We start from the raw sequence: 21,569 nt of genomic DNA, 5'->3' as shown, positions 1-21,569 counted from the left end.
CTAAACAAGGACTTGGGCAAGCTGCCTGCTGTTCTCACAGTGAAAGTACAGGAAGGAAGAAAGCATATGATGGTACTCTTGTTCTTTAAACATTCACACTTGTTTCTTCAAGAAACCCCATCTCTCCTGAACTTTTCAAGCTATTTCAGCCAACCACACTGCCACCTTCCTCAAAATGCTTTTTCTCTTTTATTTTTCTGCTCACTAAAGGCCTGGCTGTGCTGAGTTGCAAGATAGTGATAGTGGTGTATGCACCAAAAATTTCTTTCCGTTCTCTTTCTTGATACGATTTGGGGTTTTTTTGGTGTTTGGGGTTTTCTGGGGTTTTTTGGTTTTTTTTTTTTTTTTTTTTGGTTGTTGTTGTTGGTTTTTTGAGGGTTTTTTTGTGAAAGACACAAACCCAGTCAGTTTTACCTCTGCATATCTATGGCTGAGCTGCAGGAGCCTTAGAGCTGCTCGTGGACAGAAGTAGAGCAACACGCAGCAGCACAGGCTGAGATTTTGTTTGGAGGCTCTGGGCTGACAGAAGATAATGGGGGGTTTACAACAAAGGTCCTTCCTGAATGATAAATGATTCCTGGTGCATTCGAAGGATCTAACAGACCTACCTATTTGTTCTGCTCTGCACAGGGAGGGGATGAAATGACCTAGATCAACACAAAAGGCACTACAAAAATCAGATTTTCAATGCATATTCAGCAACTCCAGGCAGCAAATGCACAATAGGTATTTAAACAACAACCCTTGTAAAAACCTTGCTCCCTTGTCATGGGATGCTTTGTTTGCTATTTTTAACTTTTCAAGTGTAAAGAAGCAAAGGAAAAAAATACTGCTGAACAGCACTGGACACCAAGATAAAACAAGTGAGGCAAAAAGAAATCTGAAGCAAGCTCCACAAGATGAGGTTAAGTTATTCAAAACTCTCTTTCCTGCAAGACAGGTGATGTATTTCAGCTTAACTATCCCACTCAATCTGTCCTCTGTGAACAAGCAAGTGACAAGCTGCCAATCCAGCTGAAAAGCTCCCCATCCATCAGGGCTTCCCCCGCCCCTGCCCCGCACCAAGCAATGCTTCATCAGCACCTACAGAATCTGAATCTGCCTATTTTTAACAAGAACACCATCCTGCAATCCTGCCCACCCAGAAGGATTTGCAAATCTCTCCAAATACTCCTCCCAGGTCCTGATAACTTTGCCAGCATGAATAGGAAACTTGGGGCTTTCAGAACAAGCTGCAGCTCGCTGACAAGGCTGGCAAGATTTCCTTTCCTATCTGCAGTTTGCATGAGTAGGCAGCTGGGATTGTGATGAATTACTATCTCTAATTCCAGTGCTAAGTTTAAAACATTCATTTGGCATAGTTTGTTAGAAAAAAAAAATCACTGCCAATATCAGCTATTGGTATTAGCAAACTTCTTTAGGAGAACTACCAAAGGTATTTCACAGCCTCTCTCTGCTTATAACAGGAGCGTGTTTGTGGACCAGATATATTTATTGACTGAACTGTAATTGAATTTTACTGAATGTTTATCTCAAAACACTGTTTCAAAAGAGAAACTAAATCATCTTGGTTTGAAAATAACTCAGTTCTTAGTTACACCTTTTCATGAGGCCAAATCCTTCTCCTGAGCACAGTGGACACACTGAATGCCTGGGAAATTGCATTTTCCCTCAACTATTTTTTGTGCATCCCTGATTAATTTTGGAGCTCAGAGTGCCAGGCTTTCAGCAGCTGGCTCTGAAAAGCATGTCTATACAATCCTGCAGGTCTGATCTCTCTGCACAAATATTGCAAATATTAGGCCCATGACCAGTGCCTGTTCCAAAGCTGGTTTATTTTCTAACCAGTGGAAAAAGATCGATCAAGGTTTGGATTTCAGTCAGGAGCACTCCTCACACTGATGTGCACGGATTAGGAATCTTTAAATCTGCACTGATGTTGTTGCAGAAGATTCACTATTTGATGATAATTGAGCACTTTTACTTGTAAATTTTACTTGTAAATAAACCAAAAAGGTTTCTCCTGTCGGTAGCCTTCCTGCCTGCCACAGTGCTTTTCACCCCACTCACAAGAGAAGGCACACTTATTTTGGTGTTATTATGTTGATGCAATAAGCAACTCAATTGTCCTTTTGCCACACTTCTTAAATTTTAGAATCTACTTCTGACTTTGTCTAAAAGCCTGTAATCCTATACACAATTTCCCAACTGCTAAGCTCACAGTTGCCATTTATATATTTGATGTGAACATTTAGTAATTTTGTAGGTTACACTTATGGAAATCACTAGCCAGTGCCACATACACAGGCTGTTGTCAGTGCCAACTTTGATCCTGCTACTTAGCATTGCCCACCTTTAGGATGAGTTTCAGAGATGAAAATGCAAGGAAGAAACCCACCTAGATACTATCTCCCCTTCCTTTTCACCTGCTGAGGCCATGCATGTATTTTGTTCTTGTTGTTGTCATCATAAATAGTAGTAGTGACATTCATTATGGTTTTTATGGCTCTCATCACACCCTAAGTCATTTACCACTTAGCTTTTTCTGTCAAATCCCTCTCAACAGGACAACAGAAGTCCCCAAAAAACAACAACAAAAAAAAAAACACAAAAAAAACCAAAAAAACAAACAAAAAAGAAAAACAAAAACAAACAAACAAAAAACACACACCAAAAAAAAAAAGCCAAAACAAGGGAAGCAAATATTACAATGTATAAAAATGTTCTATATCCACTTTATTCTCCAAGTCCCCAGGTTCTGTAAATACCACAAATCAGTGTCAACAAACAGCATATCAGCTCCTATGGGCTTTTGGTGATCTATCTGCAATAGCTCACTTGTGCTCTGGCTTGGGGATTTGCTTTTTATGGACTTGGAAATGTTTTGCAACACATCAACCCATCCTGTAAAGATGGTGTGCAGCAGAAATTTCATTGCACCACACTGCAAGAGTCCTAAAATTGCAACTTTTCTTTTTAAATAACATTTTAAAATCTCCAAACAATTGTCTTTAATCTTCTAAAGATCTAGAAAGACTGTGGCAAGAAAACTTCCTTTTTATAGTTCAGTATTTCTCAGAGATGAGCTCTAAGTGTTAGCTGAGATAATTATCAGAGAGATTATGCAGATCTTATTATCAAAAGGTTTTGTTTGCTCTCTTGTTACATAATTGCTTAGTGTTTGCATGGTGCTCAGAAAATAGAAAGCACCAGAGAAATACCACGAGTTATTGATTTAACAAATGGTATTAACATTTTAAGTTGTCTCTACTATATTTTGAAGATTTCTGGTTATCTGTAGAGTCCCTCAGTGATGCAACCTTGGCAGCACATGAAATGAGAGTTGTGCCTTACCACTCCTGACTTTGGACTATTTCAGCAGAGCTGTGAAACAGCAGGATGCAGAAAAAAAGGTGCAATATATTGTCTCATCATTTCCTTCACTTCCAGCTTTGCTGGTGACAAAGGCCACCACATTCAGAAGATAAAATCAGGATTTATAGCTCAAAGCAGTGTCATAAAGTAAACAATCAATTTATGAAATCACTAAATGTTCCAAGAATTGGATAAAACCACATCAAACGATTCCAGGCTTGTGTAAGTTTATAAGCAAAACTCAGACTACCTGAATTCAAATACACTTTGCAACTTTTAACCAAATTCTAGCAAAGACCTTACATGATAGAACATGATAAAAGCCATCTTTAAAGTGTAAAGACGAGGCTCCAAGTATAGACTTGCCATTGGGCACACTTATGTACCCAGACCACTTAACCTTGCCAGCAATTTAAAATGTACAGCAACTACATAATTTCAATACCTGTCTTCAAGAATTCCAAGTTCACTTCATGATTATTTACAGGTATTGCAGGTTTTTTTAGGATGTCAAGAAAGCTTAAATCAAGCGCACTATACATGCATGGTACTGGCCACAGAACCCTTAAACACACGAAAATCAGATTTTACTTACAGCCAACCATCATCATGGCCACCGAAAAAATCTTCTCCCCATCAGTGGTCGGTGCTATGTTCCCAAATCCTATGGTTGTAAGGCTTGTCATGGTAAAGTAGAGGGAGGATATGTACAAGGAGTCTTTGCTGGGCCCTCCTTCCCACTGGCCCGAGCCCGTGGTGTTGTAGCGATATGGGGTCCCGATGCTCAGGGCCAGCTGGTAGAGCCAGCTGTCTGTTTTGATGGTGTTGGTCAGTTCATCGATCACTTCGTAGTCCCCAATGCTGTACCAGATGCAGGCCAGCCAGTGGGCCACCAGCCCAAACACGCACACCAAGAGCACCAGCACAGCAGCACCATACTCCAGGTAATGGTCCAGCTTCCTGGCCACCCGACCCAGCCGCAGAAGGCGCACCACTTTTAAGGAGCTGAAGAGGCTACTGATTCCCTGGAAAGAAATAAAAAGCATTATTTGATCTGAAACATCCTGCTGGTTAGCACAGACGGCTATACAGCAATTCCTGCATCTGCTTAAAATCTTTCTGTGTAATTTTTCAGGCCTCAGATAACAGAATACAAGATCAAACCCTCCTGTCCCTCCAGTGCTTTTGTCCTCGTCAGGCTAAATTGAGTTTGGCACTCACTAGGTGGATAAATTACTTTGTTCAAACTCGGTCTTTCAAAGCAACAGAAGGATTCTACAGAATCCAAAGTGGAAACAGCAAGTTTATTACAAAAGGAGTGGTTCAATGCTTCACCAGGTTGAAGTAAATTGGAGACTCTTTTGACCCCAAGAGGATAAAAGGAAGTGGAAGAGGAATCACAGATGGAACTACACCAACCCTGTGGAGTCTTCCTGAAGTTTCCCAGAGAACAGCCTTCTATTAAACCCAAGCAGAGGATTGTTATTCTGGCCAAAACGGGGCCCATCTACTTAAAGAACCCTCAACAGTAAGAGATGCTCAAGAGAAATATCAGAATGTAATCACAGTGGGAAACTCAGAGAAATCTGCCTATTGATGCTCTCATCCACCAAACAGGAGCTGAGTAACTTCCTCCAGTACAAAACTCTCCACTTCTTATTATCCTTCAAACATAACTCTGGATATTTTGTTATTTACAAGACGTCTCACTGACTGACCATGGAATTAAACAAGTGGGGGCACATCACCTTCCTGAGCAAGGGAAATATGGACCACAAGGCACATGCCTTTGCATACAGGGTTAATTTCCTTTCCAATCAACAGATATTTTCCTAAAGCAAGTGTTGGTGCAGTGTTGTTGTTTTTTCCTGTCATGCAAGAAAGATTACATACAAATAAATGGAAATACAAATATTTAGGGAATAAGAGCACAAGGACCATCAGAAAGTTAATAGAAACATCTGAGAAGGGATGAGAAATGTGTATGTCCTTCTCAATGCACAAATGGTTTGGGAGTTTAGAGATGCAGAAAGAGAACAAAAATATGCTCTTGATCTACTGCAATCCCATGATATAACTAACTTGTGCATTAAATTAACTAGTGGCTCAAAATAGAAGGTTTGTAAAGGAAGGTTTCTAATATAAAACATTCAGAAGCTGAAGACATTTAATTTAAAGTAGAAATTAAGACATAGAAAGCAATGAGGCAAACATTCCTAGTTACTGTGCCAAGATTAAATTGCCCTTTTCTATGCATCATTATCAAATCAGTCTAGTCAAAACACTGGCTAATTATATTATCAAACAGTAAAAGACTGGAGTTTCTGGAGTTTTCCATACCAGAAAAACATTTGTCTCTTGTGCACCTCTGTTTCTCCTTCTTTTGCACCTTCCCTCCCTTTTCCCAGCATTTGAAGGGTATCATACATCTGATATTTCTAGATGTAATCTGTTTGGCACAGTTCTTGTATGCTTTTCAAATCCTGTTGGAATGTGTTTCAGATCCCCAAATCCTTATTAAATTGAAGCTCTATATTTGCATTCAAGCTCTCATGATGACTAATACCACAGAGGGAAGTGGAATTTTCCCATTTTGATTTCTGCATTTTGCATTTACACAAGACAGAGATCAGAGTATCATCCTTATTTCCATCTAAATGTATATCTACTTATTTGCTTTAGGATTTATGACTGGGAGACACTCTGAGCAACCAACTTTTCCAATAAACTAGGAAGTCCCTTCCAATATTCCTGACACAATGGGCTGTGGCCAATGGACCACTGAATGAGGGTCCAACACCACAGTAACAATACCTACGATAAAGAAAAAAAGAAGAGAGAAAAGAGAAAGAACTTCAGACTAGTTTCATAGTTATCCTGCAGTACATTTTACTGAGTTAACCTTGACTTTGAATGCTTACAACTTTCAAAAGAGGGAGAAAACAGCACGGTGTTTTTCTTGTAGGACCAAATCCTGTTGCATTGGTCAAACAGAGATGCATTAATTCTGTTTTTTATTAAAGTGTCACTGTTCATTTAAGGATTAAGGCTAGGGAAGGAGTTAAAAACCTGGAATTCAAACTTGGGGGGCCCTTTTTTACACCAAGTAGTTTAAGTTTGTCCCAGTGGCACAGCTTACACTGTACTTTTTACTGCACAAACAACCCTTGAACAGAAGAGTTTACAGAGTGCCCTTCATCCCCCACCCACACTTCATCTTCTCTAAGTTACATGGAAAATTTAGCAGTTATACAAATAATACAAAAATACAGCTTTTATTTCAAAGTCTGAGAGAAAGTTTGTGCTGTCTTTTTTTTTCCCCAGGCACAGGTAACAATCACATCTCTTACATATAAAACAAAGAGAAATATTTCATTTTAGCTGACATTGAAATGTATTATTTCCAAAGAGTAATTCATTCAAGTAAGTTTCACTGTAAATCTTAAAGCCTCTTCAGTTTGACCCCTTACTTAAGGCCAGAAAATCAAGAGATAAATTGAACATTCACAGTTCATGTCTAATCTTCCAAAATAGAAAGACAATACTGGAAGCCTCAAAAGCCTCTTCCATAAAGCACTTTGTAGGAAACAGCAACTAAACAAATGCTAAATGAATATGTGATATATCATGTATAGAGTATATATGTGTATATATATATATATATATATATATCACATATGCACTAACTACAGGTTGGGTCAAGCTGGACCCTTCATACTTATAAAATTGCCAACAATTAATGCACAATTGTTAATATGCCAAGCTCTGCCTCAGATTCAGCAACATCTTTGACAGAAGTTATGTGAAAGACTAACCACCCTGAATTACATTTGAGCAATTAAGAAATTCAGTTTTCTAAACTCAATTGATTGCAGGCTGCCTTTAATTTCATTTTTCTTTTAATTGTATTTATGCTTCATAAGGAATACTTCGGAAACCCTCCTCCTCCAGGATGAACATCTGCTCTGACAGAAGTAACTTCAGCACTCAAGGAACAGAGAGGTGATTAGAAATTGTGAATGGGGCATTTAATCCAGTTTGGATTTATTTATCGTGTGAATAAAGCACATGTTGGATCCTGGAGATCCAACCTTCTGGGAGGAGCATTTGTGACTCCATTGCCATTTCAACTGGGCCAACTGTCTGTAACAGCTGCTGGGCTGTGTTCTCTAATTGAGAATATCTCCTTATGTTATCAACCATCCAATCCAGCCCCTTGGGGTTTTGGCTAATGTATTTTATCACGTCCTAATCAGATGAGGACACTCAGCTTGCTCATCATCAATCATCTCAGCTGCAGAAATCTTTCCACTGAAAAACCACCTACTCCAAAACTGCGTTTTGGGTGTCAAGTTTGGAACCAAATTCCCATCTGGCACACATCATCCATTTAACTATTCCACATGTGACTCACAGGAGTCCTTCCTGGGGACCTCTAAGGCCGCTGGATCAGGAGAGGACAAGAGCAGTGGCTGTGAACCAGCCATTTTTGTACCACCATTTCAATTCAGGAGACAGCTGAAGCTGTACAAAAGATGTAGACTCTGTCAAATGTATCCAGAAAGATATTTTTGAGGGATGGATGTTTAACTTTGGAATTAACTTAGACATTCATGATTAAACAAAGCCCAGGTTGCTTGACATAAGCACCTGGCAAAGTCTGTGTTCTCAAATCCTCTTGATACACTAAGAAGGGAAATTAAATTTGATAGTGGAGTCACAACTGATAACAGCACTCAGTCTGACATGCAGAGGGACCAATCCTTCCTTTTAAAACTACCTGACTCTTGCCATTTCAGACCCTAGATGTTACCACACTGTCAAACTGCTGTCCTCCAGAACGAAAGAAGTGTCTAAGCTGTGTGTCTGCATCCAGCTGAACTTTTCCAGCCACAGGACTGAGACAGATGTTTCCCAAAATTGCCATGCACGGCGTGGGAATAGATCTCTGCACCTCCAGCAAGAACAGGGAGCAAAGTTCTCTTGCACTTAATGAATCCCTGATAAGCCAGGCAGCAGGAAAGATGAAGCTGATAAAGTTGTGTCGTACAGGGGTCAAGAGCCAAACATGCAAGAGGATGAAGGGAACACTGTCACCAAAGGAAAAGGAAGGTTAACAAGGGCAGGAAATCATCTGAGTCCATGACGACTCTACCCAAAACCTCCTAAACCAGGGAAAAAAGAGTGGAGTCTGTTCTACACTGAAGCAGCAGCAGAATAGCAGAGCTGCATATTTGTAAAATCTGAAAAAGAATAGCTGGTTACTTGCTAATCTAATTAATCTTTCCTGAAGTTGGAAATTATTGCATAATTTTTTTAAGTAAAAAAACCAAAAACAGCCATTAGTTTCAACCATCTTAACATACAAAATTCTGCTTAAACCTTGAAATTAAATCCCAGTATACTGAAATGGTAAATCATGCATGTCTTTTTCCTTCTATAGGGAACAATATGTTTTTAACTCTAGGCACTTTTTCAATTAGATTTCACTCCATGATTATTTATTTATTTGTTGTTAGCTGTGGGTACACACGCAATAACAACAACAAAAATAAACTAAATACACATTTTAAATGTGTTCTAAAACCTAAATACTCCGAGCTTTGAAAATGGGGATCGGTACTGCATCATTTAAAAGAAAACACTGTGTCAGAAAAGGTCAGAGGAAGAAAACAACTTTTCACTCACTTTTAAGGTTCAGCACACTGTGGTTTTGAAGATTATGGGGTGGCCAAGAACCAGAGCTATGAACTGTTAGTAGGATGTGTCACAAATGCAGTGAAAGGGTGATTGCACCATATGCAGATGTTAAACTAAATTTAAGCTAGTATCTTTATGCTGAACACAAGCAGCTACAGCAAAACTTCCATCAAAGTGATCAAATCCTCAGAGGATTTTGCAGCCAGGGCTCACCTGTGTGCAAGAGCAAAATGGTTTTGTGTGGCCACAGCATGGACTGAGCTCCAAGCACTCTCTGGATCCCAGAGAAGGCTGCAAGCTGATGGCCAACCACCCTGTCCCTGCGAGCAGCCCATCCTTCCTCCCTGGAGAGGAGGAGTGGGGCATGTCAGGGGAGTGATTCACCCCATCCACCTCTGACAGATGGGGAGGGGATGAATCACGTCCCTCCCCTCCCACTGGGCACACAGGAGCTGAGGGCTATCGCTGACACAGCTGCTGTGAGGAGAAATCAAACCCACCCCCAGAAACCCAGAGAGCTGCATCTGCACACAACCCAATCTGCGCTGTGTACCAGAGAAACAGGCACTCCAGAGCACTGCCTCCCAAGGTGAGACTGATCCTGCTCCAGAGGAGCTTGGGGAATAAATGCTATTAATAACAGGAGGCTGAGATGCTCTGCAGATGCAGCAGCATGCTCATTTCTTCATTTAACAGCCAATTACTCCACATAATGTGATGCTACACTACCTTCGGTTCTGGCAGGGCTTGCAGAAGTCCCCACTGGCTTGAGGAAGGAATTGAATCAGTTCATAAAATAGTAAACAATTCAAAGTAAACTGGACTGGGGTTCTTGCTCTCAAAAGGGCAAGAGCTGGTAAATCATAAATATTGAACTAGAGATAGCAATAGTGAAGACAGGTGGACTGTGAAAGGCAGAAGGGTCAAGACACCTGGAATGTCCTGACATCAAAAGGTACAAAAGGTTGTAACTCAAAGAAGGGGAAAAACTTGTAAAGCTGGACATCAGTTATAAATGAGTAAATAATCACCCAGAGGAAGAAAACACAGAGAACTGACAATATATAAAAAAACAAAAAATTGATCAACAGAAAACGACACCTTAGAGAGGAAGTAGAGATAAAGTAAGAATTGCCAAATGCCAGGTTGAAATTTTCCTTCCAAAGAATACTAAAACAAATACCCAAAGATCCGTCAAATTCAAAATTAAAAAAAAAAAAAAAAAAAGAACAACTAAAGTGGTCAAGCTGCAATGAAGTAAAAATAATCCACGCTTGGGCTAAAATTTAAATTAATCCTCAGCATTAGTTTCTAAAAATGATGTTGCTATTTCCCAGAAAATCTAATGCATCAAGAAGGAAATAAACAGATACATTACCTGAATAAATGTTAAGGGAAAGAGTAATTAGAAACTTTGAGATAAATCAAAATGCAATCAGGGGAGCAGTAGGTTAGCTAAGCTTAGACTAGCTGGGATCTATCCAAGGTTTCCTGATAGCTTTCTCTGATAACACAGCCCATTTTCTAAATATAAGAAATGCAGTATTTCAGTAACGTAAGAGGTGAAATTATTATGAAACACAGGGAAAACAGGGACCACCACTGGGATACCAAGGTGACTGAAGATCTTGTGAACAGGGTGGAAAAATGGAAATCCTAAAAGGGGAGTCTAGCAGGGGTTACAAGTGGTGACTCCTAGTGATTTTTCTGGTTTCTTAGTGACATAAACAGAAATCATATACGGTCACAGAATCTGCTAATGGCACCTTTGGAACACACTGTCAGGAACAAATAACCATGTGGAAATAAAGGAAAATGAGATAAAGCTTGACAATATAGAGTCCCAAGGCATCCATTACAGCACAAATTAACAAAAATGTCTACAACTACAAGGGTCTTTAACTGAAGATTACTGAGAAAAAGAAATATTTGGGTATATGAGTTAATCCCACACACCCATCCCACAAGACTCAGAGCAATCAGTGAGCTGCACTCACACAAGAGACTAATCCAGCTCCAGGACAGATCAGCTGAATGTTTCCACCATCAACAGGAAAAGCCAAACCCCAGTTGCAAAGTGAAGATGAATTCTCCACCTGGAGTAATCTGTAAAGCTCTGCCCTAAAGAGATGTATTTGAACTTCACTTCCTGCAGAGAGAGGCAGCTGGAACAGTCACAAAAATGCTCATAAAATTTCATAAATGAGTTGTCTAGACAAGATCAGTTTGCTTAAACTAAGGAAAGGAAAATAGGCGTGTTTATGCAGGGGAGGGATGACTCTTCTTTCTAAGCACATCGAGGAGACAAACATGGGGGTGGGAAAAGAAATATTTAACCAAGGAGGCTGGCACAGGGAGGAATGCACAGATTGCAAATTAAGAGAGATTTCTTAAGACATCATGAAGAAAGGTGGATTTTGACCTGTTTATAGGATGGGTGATAACAATGAACCTGCTCACCAAAGCTGATGACTGAGAGACTCAAAAGGACCCCGTGAGTTTCGCACCTATTTTTTCTTTCTGCTTTTGCTTTTATCCTTTGAAAAATTGAAGTGAGGCAAACACAGTCTCAAGGGGGGATATATTTCACCCCAGCTCAAACTAGACCACAGAGAAGTTTGCATCTGAGCTAGTCACAGCAGTGTCACTACATTCAAGGGTGAGAAATAGAAGCTTTAGGGCAGAATGATTCCTCAGACCTCTGGAGGTGCATCTTAGAACATGAGGAGCCATGCCCCAAATGTGCCTGTACCTCCTTGTGGATAATGCCTGGCCCCATGTTTCATCAGGTGAATCCCATGCTTAGCACATTTTGAAACACAGTCCAAATACTTTCTTTAAAGACGCGTGGGCAAAATTTTCCTTACCTTTCTCTCACCAGAAGTAAAAAACAAAAAAACAAAAAATCACCCAAATAAATCACCTAGCTGATTCTGTGAATTCTGTAATTAAAGTATTGAAGCAGTGAAAGAGGCAGGATTTTTGTAAACCTTGGGCAATCTCCACCAAACAGTTGTTACACGGGCACACGATGTAAGAGGAAAAATAAAGTGCTTACAGATTTTGGGAATGACTGAATGGGAGAGCCCTGCCAACACGAGCAGGTGAGGCTGCAGGCACACAACCAAGAAGTTCTATGTTGTGCAGAGCAGGAGGAGTATCCTGGAGGAGGTAAAGGCTGTTTGAAATGCAACCAGCAAATCATTCCCAAAAGAAATTTTCAAGCTTAGCTACTTAAATAGAGCTTAGCTCCAAAATCCCTGGTTAGCTCCTTAATTCTACTTTACTGGAGTTTATGTTAAAATAAATCTTCCAACTTGTATCAGAAATCTTTATTTCTTGGTAAACAATTAATATTATAAAGCTGCAGAGCTACAAATCAAAATGAGCGAATGCCAAAAAAAAAAACCAACAAAAAAAAAAACAAAACCAAAAAAAAACCAGTGACATTTCTGATTTATCACCACTTTAAGAGCAGAATTTAGAGTTGTATTCAATTATGTAGATACACACAGGAGTAAAGGGCTTTCCTTCTTCTGCACCAGCTATCTAGATCCCAGGTCCAGATACAAGCAGAGCCCAGTTAATACTTGACCCTGCACCACTGGAAGCAATGGGAGGAGTGACTTCAGTGAGCAAAATTTTGAGTCCTTACAGAAAAATGTAAGCAAGCAGGTTTTTTAGTGCATTTTCCAAAAGTACCCCTAAATTTATTGCTTGGGATTTATCTTCTGGTTTCTTACCAGGGGGATGGAGAAACTTTCCTTTTTTTTTTCCTCTAACACAAATGTCAATAAGCTGTAACATTATAAATAAAATTCCAGTGAACTGTTTATGGCACAACCATACAGTGCAGCACATGTCAAACAGTAAATAACTGAGGTTATTAAGAGAAGGGTGATTGCAAAATATTTCTTCTAGAGGCAATATAGGGGGATGTGGCATCTTGCACTATGTATTTGTTAGTGCATCAGTGTGCCCAAAAAAAGGGGGGAAAAGACAACATCATGAAATATGATAATTTTCACTCACATAGGGAAGGTGGGCAGAGGACAAAATGGGAATTTGTGCTACTCCCATCAGCATCACTTCAGTGAGCATCTGATCAGATTATTTCATTTCCTCATCTCCTCTGTAAGCCTTCCCTTCCTTTGTGAGCAAAAGGGATCACACAGGACTCCAAGCTTCCCTTGAAAGTGCTCCACCAACAATTTCCTCTGCTGGACTCTGTATCAGCTTAGAGAGCTCTGACTGAAGATTTGATTTAAATGGCTTGTACCCAATATCTGCTTCCCAGTAATATATACATCACATTAAAATAAAATATTAAAAAATAAAACTATCAGGTCACCCACCACCCCCTGCCCTGGCTCTGGCTCAGCTCCTTCCTTTCACAAGTTGCCTCTCACATCATGGAGACTTTCAGGTGTTTCCACAGGGAAACCTGCAGACATATCCCAGATCTTGTACAACATTAAAGTAACTGGCTAATTAAATTAAGAAAAAAACTTAAAGCTGATTAATTAAACGGTGGCAGAAATTTAATAAGACCTTAGAATGAAAGCCAAAGAGAAGAGATGCAATTCTGCAAGTCAGTGCAATGGGGTGATAGAGGTGACTAAGTGAAAGGGGTGAAAATGGTTGAAATTCTACACAATATATACCTACAGTGGATACATTTATAACTTAAGACCATACCCATGCCACTGTATTATTCTATTGTGGGTTTTCACACACTACAACAGAATGACAGCATTCTCCACATTTAATTGTCTTCTAAGTGCATAACAAGGGGGGCAATGCCAGGTCCCAGGGTTAGTGCTTCTGTCATTACTTGCTAGGAATTTCCATTGTAGTTTAACACTTGGTTGCAGCCAGGATTTAGTTCTGGGAATTATTTTCTCCATGTCAGCCACCAAGATTTAAAAAAGCTAGCTAGCCATAGACTGTACTTCAGAGCCAAAGTCACACTCTTGAAAGACACCCATTTATCTTCACCTTGCATACACCGTTCAGCCTGGTGACCAAAAACCCTCCTTCAAATACCTCCCGCAAAGGGAATGTTTGCAGAAAAGCACTGCAGGTGTGAACGTGGCTACACCAGCTTAATCAGCTTTTATTTGCTTTCGATTTACAGACATTGCAATTTTAGTTTCTGTTAATTGCAGTGATACAAAGAAGTTCCTGACAGTGCTGAAATAGATCGATAACAGCAATTAAAAGAAAATTACAACTACAAGGAGTCCGTGCTTTAACGTGCCCTGCATAGATCACTAAATTTTAAAGGCCACTGGGTCATGTAGTCTTACATTATTAAACAACAGGCACAGAATTCTGGTTGAGGTCACTTGAATTTCTCTGCTTTCATTTCCAGCCATTGGCTTGCAAAAATAATTTCTGTAGAAAGGATGATCTTTTATACAACTCATCTGAAAATCATCTGGACACCACCCTGACTTCGTGTCCCTTTCTTCACAGTATGTGATATGTCATTTCAGGACCATGTGTCTGACACAGAGGAGATCTAGCTTCTAGGTATTACTTCATGACAAACTCAGAAATTCATGAATCTCAATTAAAATTCCCAGAAAAAATATCATATTTTTCAAAGCAGTAAGAGGCTTTCTCAACTGAATTTAACACCCTAATTTGTGGAAGCGTTTTCCATTTGGCCAAAAGCTTGTCCATCCATCTAGTTAGGGGAATATTTACTCAAAATACTTACTTGCAGAGGCTCAAATGCATGGGAAGACAAGAGCCAAATACCTGCCCAACATGCTGGTGTCTTGGGATGCCAATCAGTGTACTTGGTCCCAAAGGGAGATTTTAGCATGGTTTGACCATACCTGATCAGCATCCTTGGGCACCTGCAAATTTGCTGACAATTTCCTCACAATATGAGGCTGATAATTCTAACTTGTATGGAAAAAATGGTTACAAACAACTTTTTGGTAGCCCAGACTGAGAGAGGTTGGATATTTCTCTCTCCAATAGGCAGAACATATATAAAGGCTAAGTCTCAAGGTAACATAATTCTCCAGCTTCAAAAGCAGGGAGTCTTGATTTTATAGATTTTATAAGCTGGGGCATAGAGCAGTGGAAGAGTTGTTACATGCAGCTCATTACTCAGGGAAAAGAAAATTAGAAGCACTACAAGCAACATGGAAGTTCATGACAATAATCCAATTTCCAGTCTCTACACACTTCACATCCTAGTACATACAGGAACTTCATGGGACCAAAATCTTTGGATCCAAACACTATATTCCCCTTTAATCCAAAGTTTTGTGTCTTTTTTTCTTTTTTTTTTTCATAATGTTAAAGAAGAGACAAGCAGACATTTTTAGGCTAAATTTGAAGTTTCAGAGAACTCGTATATTAAATTGAAAAAAATAATTCAGCCAAGTTTCAGAGACTCTGAGTACACAGACTCTGTTCTGGTTTGTTCCTTGAAAACTGCCTGGATTCCCCACTATACTGTGCCCTGTCTCACTTCTGTAAAGGAAAGGTTTTCTGTATGATTTTGGTTTAGCCAGAAGGTAGTTCAGTGCAGGACATGCTGCCCAATTAGAAAAGATATGCATTTTTTCTGATTTTCTGGGACTATCATCCTAGCAAGTTTCCTAAAACAAATGTCCCACTAAGGATTCCACTTTCCTCCCCATTAGTTCATTTTTCTCCATCTATTTTACCTTGTTTTCCTGCCCCTTCAATACCACTTAGGCACTTAATTCCTCATACATCACATCAACTTAGATCACTCTGTGCTGTGCAAGGTGTCTCTCATTATGTTCCCTTTCCCCCTCCCTCCCCCTCATCCCAATCCCCCTGAGCAGACTCCAACAGCCTGGCTCTGTAACTCCAGGCTTGGAAACCAGCACCTCTAATTCTGCCTCAAATCATCTTAATTCCCCCCAGTTCTCAATTTGTGTATCATAATCCTCTCCATCAACTCCTTCTACCAAGGCTCTACATGTGCTCAGCAAAGAAATAACTTTGATTTGCAGTCATGTTTGCCTCAGGTGGGAACTCCAGCCTTCACTAAAGTTGTCTGTGAGGGAAATGACACAGTTCCTACTCTGGCCTGCACTGGCTGCATTTGAAGGACTAAAACTCTTGGTAATAAAACACATATTTCCTTTTTTCTACCTTTTTTTTTTTGTTTAATCTTTCAATTTATCTCCTTAATTTCGGTATTATAAATAGCACTCTAGTGCTTAAGGCATCTTAGGTCAGTTCAAGCACCTGTATCACATAGAACAGTCTACAGATACAAAAGAAAGAGAAAATCCTAACCCTCCTTGGCCGTATCCTTCTTCATGAGTGAGAGATCTGCCCATAGGGAGAACAAGAAACCCCCTCCAACGGTGTTCCCCCTTCTCATCTAGCTCCTTAACAACTAGCAAAAAAGCATTTGCTGCTTTATGTGGGACAACAAGGGTCAGATGAGGGAAAACAAGAGAAATTTGGGAAGTCGCCTTTCAAGGTCTTCATTGCTAAACTCATTTTTTGCAACTTTATCTGAAATGCCACAATCATCAACTTTAAGACTTTTATCCAACAACCAGGGCCAAGACAGAGAGTTAAAACCTTGCAGAATCAAGAGCTAAAAGAACTCTTCTCTCTCCTGCTTGCCTTAAGAAGGAAACACTCACTTTCTAAAGAGAAACATGTTTTTAATCAGAGTATCTCTCCCAAATTAAGATTATGGATTTACTTATTCTTTACCTCTGAACAGTGTTTGAGCACCCTGCTGCTGGGGGGCCAAAAAGTTAAATCCCAGGCAAGAAGCACCAGTTAAAATAAATGTTAAAAACCACATGAAGATAAAGAGCATTAATAACTGCAACTATCCAGAACACACCAACCAGCTTGAAAGACTTAAATGTCACAAATCAAGACATATCTCAAAAAAAAAAAAAAAAAAGAAGATCTCCCCTGAAGGACAGGGAAAAGAGAAAATGTAGACCCAGGGAGGAAAGGCTGACTGTTTACATACCTGTTTTCAAAATCACTTCAACTCTTTTCAGACACTAGGGAAAGCTGGAGATGGAGGGGAGGGAAATCAAGTAAATACAAACCTGCTGGAGGCTCCAGAGCGTAACACAGCGCTTCATGACAAGGGAATCTCACTGTTGTCTCGTTTATTAAAAAGGGGTTAATGTTTCATTTGTTTGGAAGTAAATGACAGCTGCACTAGGATCACTGGAGTTCATGATATCTTGCTATGGTTATTACATTTTGATTAAAGTTTGTCACTTTAGGTGTGTCTCAATTATAATTCTCTGTGTCAAGATTCTCTTCCCTGTCACAAATATTGCAGACTTTTTTTTCCCATGTACATGTTAGAGAACGAGGTTAACCTCATCCTGTAAATCTGTCCTGCTTGGGCACAGAAATTTTCTGTTTGTTTTACACATTAAAGCACAAAAGTCTGGAGATAATGCTGCATTTTTTATAAAAATCAGGTTCCTCTGAGTCTGAAACTGGTTACCTTAAAAAGATGTATTACTTTACAACCTTGCTAATATCACCTTCTTACACAGCCTGACTGTACAACCTGGTTTCAGATGGGCAGCCCTCATAGGATCTTCAATTTAAGCTGCAAGTATTATCACTTCTGTCATATTTGCTATAAATAAAATGGAACAATGTCAAAAGATGCTGCTCAGCATGCAGAGGCAGGGATGGAATTTTAAAGGAGCTCTACAAAATTTGCAGCAAAGCCTGCATTAAAAAAAAAGAAAGTAGGTTTTACATAGTGAGGATATATAAGTGCAGAATTGAGAATTAAAAAAACAAACAAAAAACAACCCTACTAAACGGTGTTCTAAGAAAAAACTGCTAAAATGTTCAAAATTGAACAGAGGCTTTTTCATCTGTTTATGGCCCTGAAGATAAAAAGCTCTAGAGAAAAATTAAAACAAGTCCTAAAGCCATTACAGTTCCATTTTAATAATGAATTTCTGTACACTGACTCGTGCATGCATTAGTTGTTGTAGTTATTGCTTGTTTTCTGTATTAGCTTAGGCCACAAGCTCTACTGCATAAATGTTAACACTCTTAGCAGTTAAAAAGGTTTCATTCATCATCCATCTATGATATTTATGTTCCCTCTCCTCAAACAGTTTCTCAAATTTTAGCTGTAGTTGAATAATTGTACCCAAAAGATGGAAATAAATCTCCTTCTCAATCAAACATTTAAAATGGCATTAAAAAAATTACAGCCTGGTTCAAAAGGTAGTCCTACGTCAGGATTTTAAAAAATGCTTATTCACAGCCATTCCCTGCTTTCATGTAAGTGGCAAATTTGTCACCAGCTTCAGCCAGAGCAAATACAGAACTGTAATCAAGGCCTGCAATGGGTTAGAGCTGCCCAAAGACTGAGCTGCAAAGGAAGGCTGTGACAGGGGACATCCCAACTGGCCCAGCCCACTTTGACAGGGATTTGCACCAATGCTTTTGGATGACACTCAAGCCATTCTAAAACTCCCACCTCTAAAATAAACACCCACACATGGTACGGGAACCCTCAGACCCTCTCCACAACACAGGAATGTCTTGCTGGTAAATCCCAGCAGCTCAAGGCCACCCCCCTGTATTTGCACAGAGCGTGAGCTGCCTCACTGGGTGATGCCTCAGGTTTTAGCTTTTCTATTTTTCAGATTCTGTGCTGCTTTGGTGTGTAGTTCTGAGCTATATTAGGGGATGGTGAGCTCTCTTCACAGAGTAGGGAGACAAAAAAATTCCTTCTCTAACTGGGAACCCAAGGACAAATGATCCAAATCTCAGGCCCAAGAGCACAAACAACGTGGATTGAAGAGAGAAAAAGAAGGATGGGACTTCATGGGCTGGAGCTGTAATTGGACAATGAACTCCAATATGCAAATGGACCAGCACTTATAAAAGTGAGAGACCTCCTGACTGGTTGTGCATTTTGTGATCATTTTGGGTTCACCAGGGGTGTAGGCCGGGCTGGGCTCTTGTGCTGCCCAAGGTGGATCCATTGAGGCCTTTCAATGAATCCCTACTTCATTCTTTAACTCTGTCTGGTCTCTGCTCTACATCAGCCTTCACAAGGCACCAGGGAAGAAGCTTCTAAATGAATCCTTAGTTAAAACAATCCTTTTGAGACAGACCATAGCCACTCACCTCATCCACATTCTCAAAGGCATTGATGATGTCATATGGTAAACAGGACAGAAGATCAATCACAAACCACGTCTTCAGGTAGTTCATCCTTATGAGCTTGGGATCAGATATAACCTCTCCCCCAGGGCCAACAAAGGTGGTGTGAAAGTTCAAAACTATGTCAACCAGAAAAATAACGTCCACGACGCTGTCCAGCACCAGCCAGGCAATGTTGTTCTGCTTTGTCTTGAAGGACACGTTATATGGAACCATGATTGCTGTGTAGAAGGTTAGAATTAAGATGACCCAGTCCCAGGTGGTCTTAAAAGCACAATAGTGGAGTATAATGTGTGGGGGAGTCTTTGGAGCTTCTTGCTTGTACTGAGGAAGAATATCAGATCCCAGCTGGAGAACCTGTAAGAGGCAGAGAGGCAAATGTTACTGTTTTCAGAGAACAGGATCCAGTGAGGGGTCTTACAGACTTCTGGGGGGAGCAGCAGAGACAGGACTGTGCTCATTGGACATTGCAAGGCAACCCACAGTTTCTAAATAATCTGATTTATTTAGGATGTGCAGAGGCAGCTATCACTCAATGAATGGGAGCAGCATGGCATCTGAGGATATTCCTGAAAAAAGGAAGGTCTTTGGAGATGGACTGAGGGAAACCATGCCAACAGCAAGGGAAGAGAGGCTTCCTACAGAGGTTTTGGGTCCTGCCACACCAGCAGATGCTTTGCAGCTATGAACATAAAATCATAGAATGGTTTAGGTTGGAAGGGACCTAAATGAAGATTTATCTCCAACTCTCCTGCCATAGGGAGGGAATCTTCCACTAGATCATGTTGTTCCAAGCCCTATACAACCTGGTCTTGAACACTTCCAGGGATGAGGCAGCCACAGCTGCTCTGGCAACATGCTCCCATGCCTCACCAGCCTCACAGAAAGGAGTTTCTTCCTAACACATAATCTAAACATGAACACTTATTCAGATTTATAATAGTTACAAGACTAATTCTTTGTGCCTGACCTCTTTTTTAAATCACTGCTGGGCCAGAGCAACACCCTATCAAAGGTGACCCCAGTCTTGCTGGCTGACCTCCTAAAATGAGGCATCATGTGCCCAACCTCTGCCTAAAACCCTGCCAATATCACACTTCCTTCATATTTTCTTCAAAAAGTTGTTGCTCCCACAAGCTCAATATCACTAGTGGGTTCTCCTTTATTTCCTGTAATTACTTCTCATTTTTTTCTGCATAGGACTATAATCTCCTGCATGCTCACTGCTGTAAAATTGTGGAAATGGAAACACTGCAAAAACCAAGCCAAATTCACTTAAGGCATTCCCAGCTAATCTAATTACCTCTTATCTCAGTCCAGCACAAGAAACAAAAGCACAAAGGAACACACACGTGGCAATTTATTGCACTGACAACTGAAAGATCCATTTGGGGATCTCAAGTCCATATGGGATAAAATAAGTAATTACACCAACTTTAAAACTCATTTCAGCCCTACACCTGCCCCATGCTGGGTGATGGATTGAAAACAGGATATTTTTTTTTTTTATCTTTCCATATTTCTAGGATTGAAAACAGCAGCCTCAAATGTGCAAAGCTGATGAAACACAGGATCCTTCCTCAATGGAGAGGAGTAGATGGCTCCAAATAAACTGTATAATAACTAAGAATACGAACTCAAGCACCACAGATAGGGATTCTCCATTAATTCTTTGCAGTCTTGAGATCAGACAGTAAAAGTCTGGCTCTGATGGAAATCTGTTCTGCAGGAAACACCAAGGGACAACTACAGTACTTCCCTCATTCTGTGATGGGGGATGTGGCTTCTGTCAAATCTGGGCCAGTGTCAGGCTGAAGGGATGCAAACCTGCTCTTGCCTACCTGGTCCCACCCTCCCTAAGCCCATATTTAGCAATCAGGATCTGTAGGGTAAGTCAGTGGAGCTGGCACAAGGAAAAACTAACTTGTTACATTAATTAGCCATTTCTTTTCTGCAGGGTCATCAGAATTGCACAGATTTATCCCGTGGCCAGAAAAGCACTGGACCCACAGCACAGGCAGCAGTGAGAAAGCAGCAGAGACCTCCAGGAGCCCGTGGCTGCTCTCTTTGCCAACAGCCTCGTGTCACGCCAGCCCCAGTGTAACACAAAAGCCCTCTGTGGAGTGGTGTGGTCCCAGTGGCACTTGTCAGAGACAAGCACAGATGCCAAACCCCTGGTCAGACCTATAAAAACATCAAACTCCAGGTGTCCCTCCCCCAGTGCCCAGGACAGACTCACTGTCAGCACTTCTATAACCACTGCAAAACACTGAACTTGTTGGTGGATCCATGGGGTTTTCTCTGGA

General features: G+C 40.4%; 1 protein-coding gene across 1 annotated transcript in view; it reads right to left on the bottom strand.

Moving 5' to 3' along the window:
• Window positions 1-21,569, bottom strand: part of KCNH5 (potassium voltage-gated channel subfamily H member 5) — a 159,522-nt gene that overhangs the window by 96,963 nt on the left and 40,990 nt on the right. The window contains exons 6-7 of the mRNA XM_038138200.1: window positions 19,228-19,620; window positions 3,971-4,400 (exon numbers count right to left, since the gene is read on the bottom strand). Coding sequence (XP_037994128.1) covers window positions 3,971-4,400; window positions 19,228-19,620 — 823 coding nt within the window. The remainder of the gene's footprint in view (window positions 1-3,970; window positions 4,401-19,227; window positions 19,621-21,569) is intronic.

Source organism: Motacilla alba, chromosome 5 (assembly GCF_015832195.1).
Source record: "Motacilla alba alba isolate MOTALB_02 chromosome 5, Motacilla_alba_V1.0_pri, whole genome shotgun sequence".
Classification (NCBI taxonomy): Eukaryota; Metazoa; Chordata; class Aves; order Passeriformes; family Motacillidae; genus Motacilla; species Motacilla alba.
The sequence above is the reverse complement of the archived record's forward strand: the minus strand, read 5'-3'. Positions and strand labels throughout refer to the sequence as shown.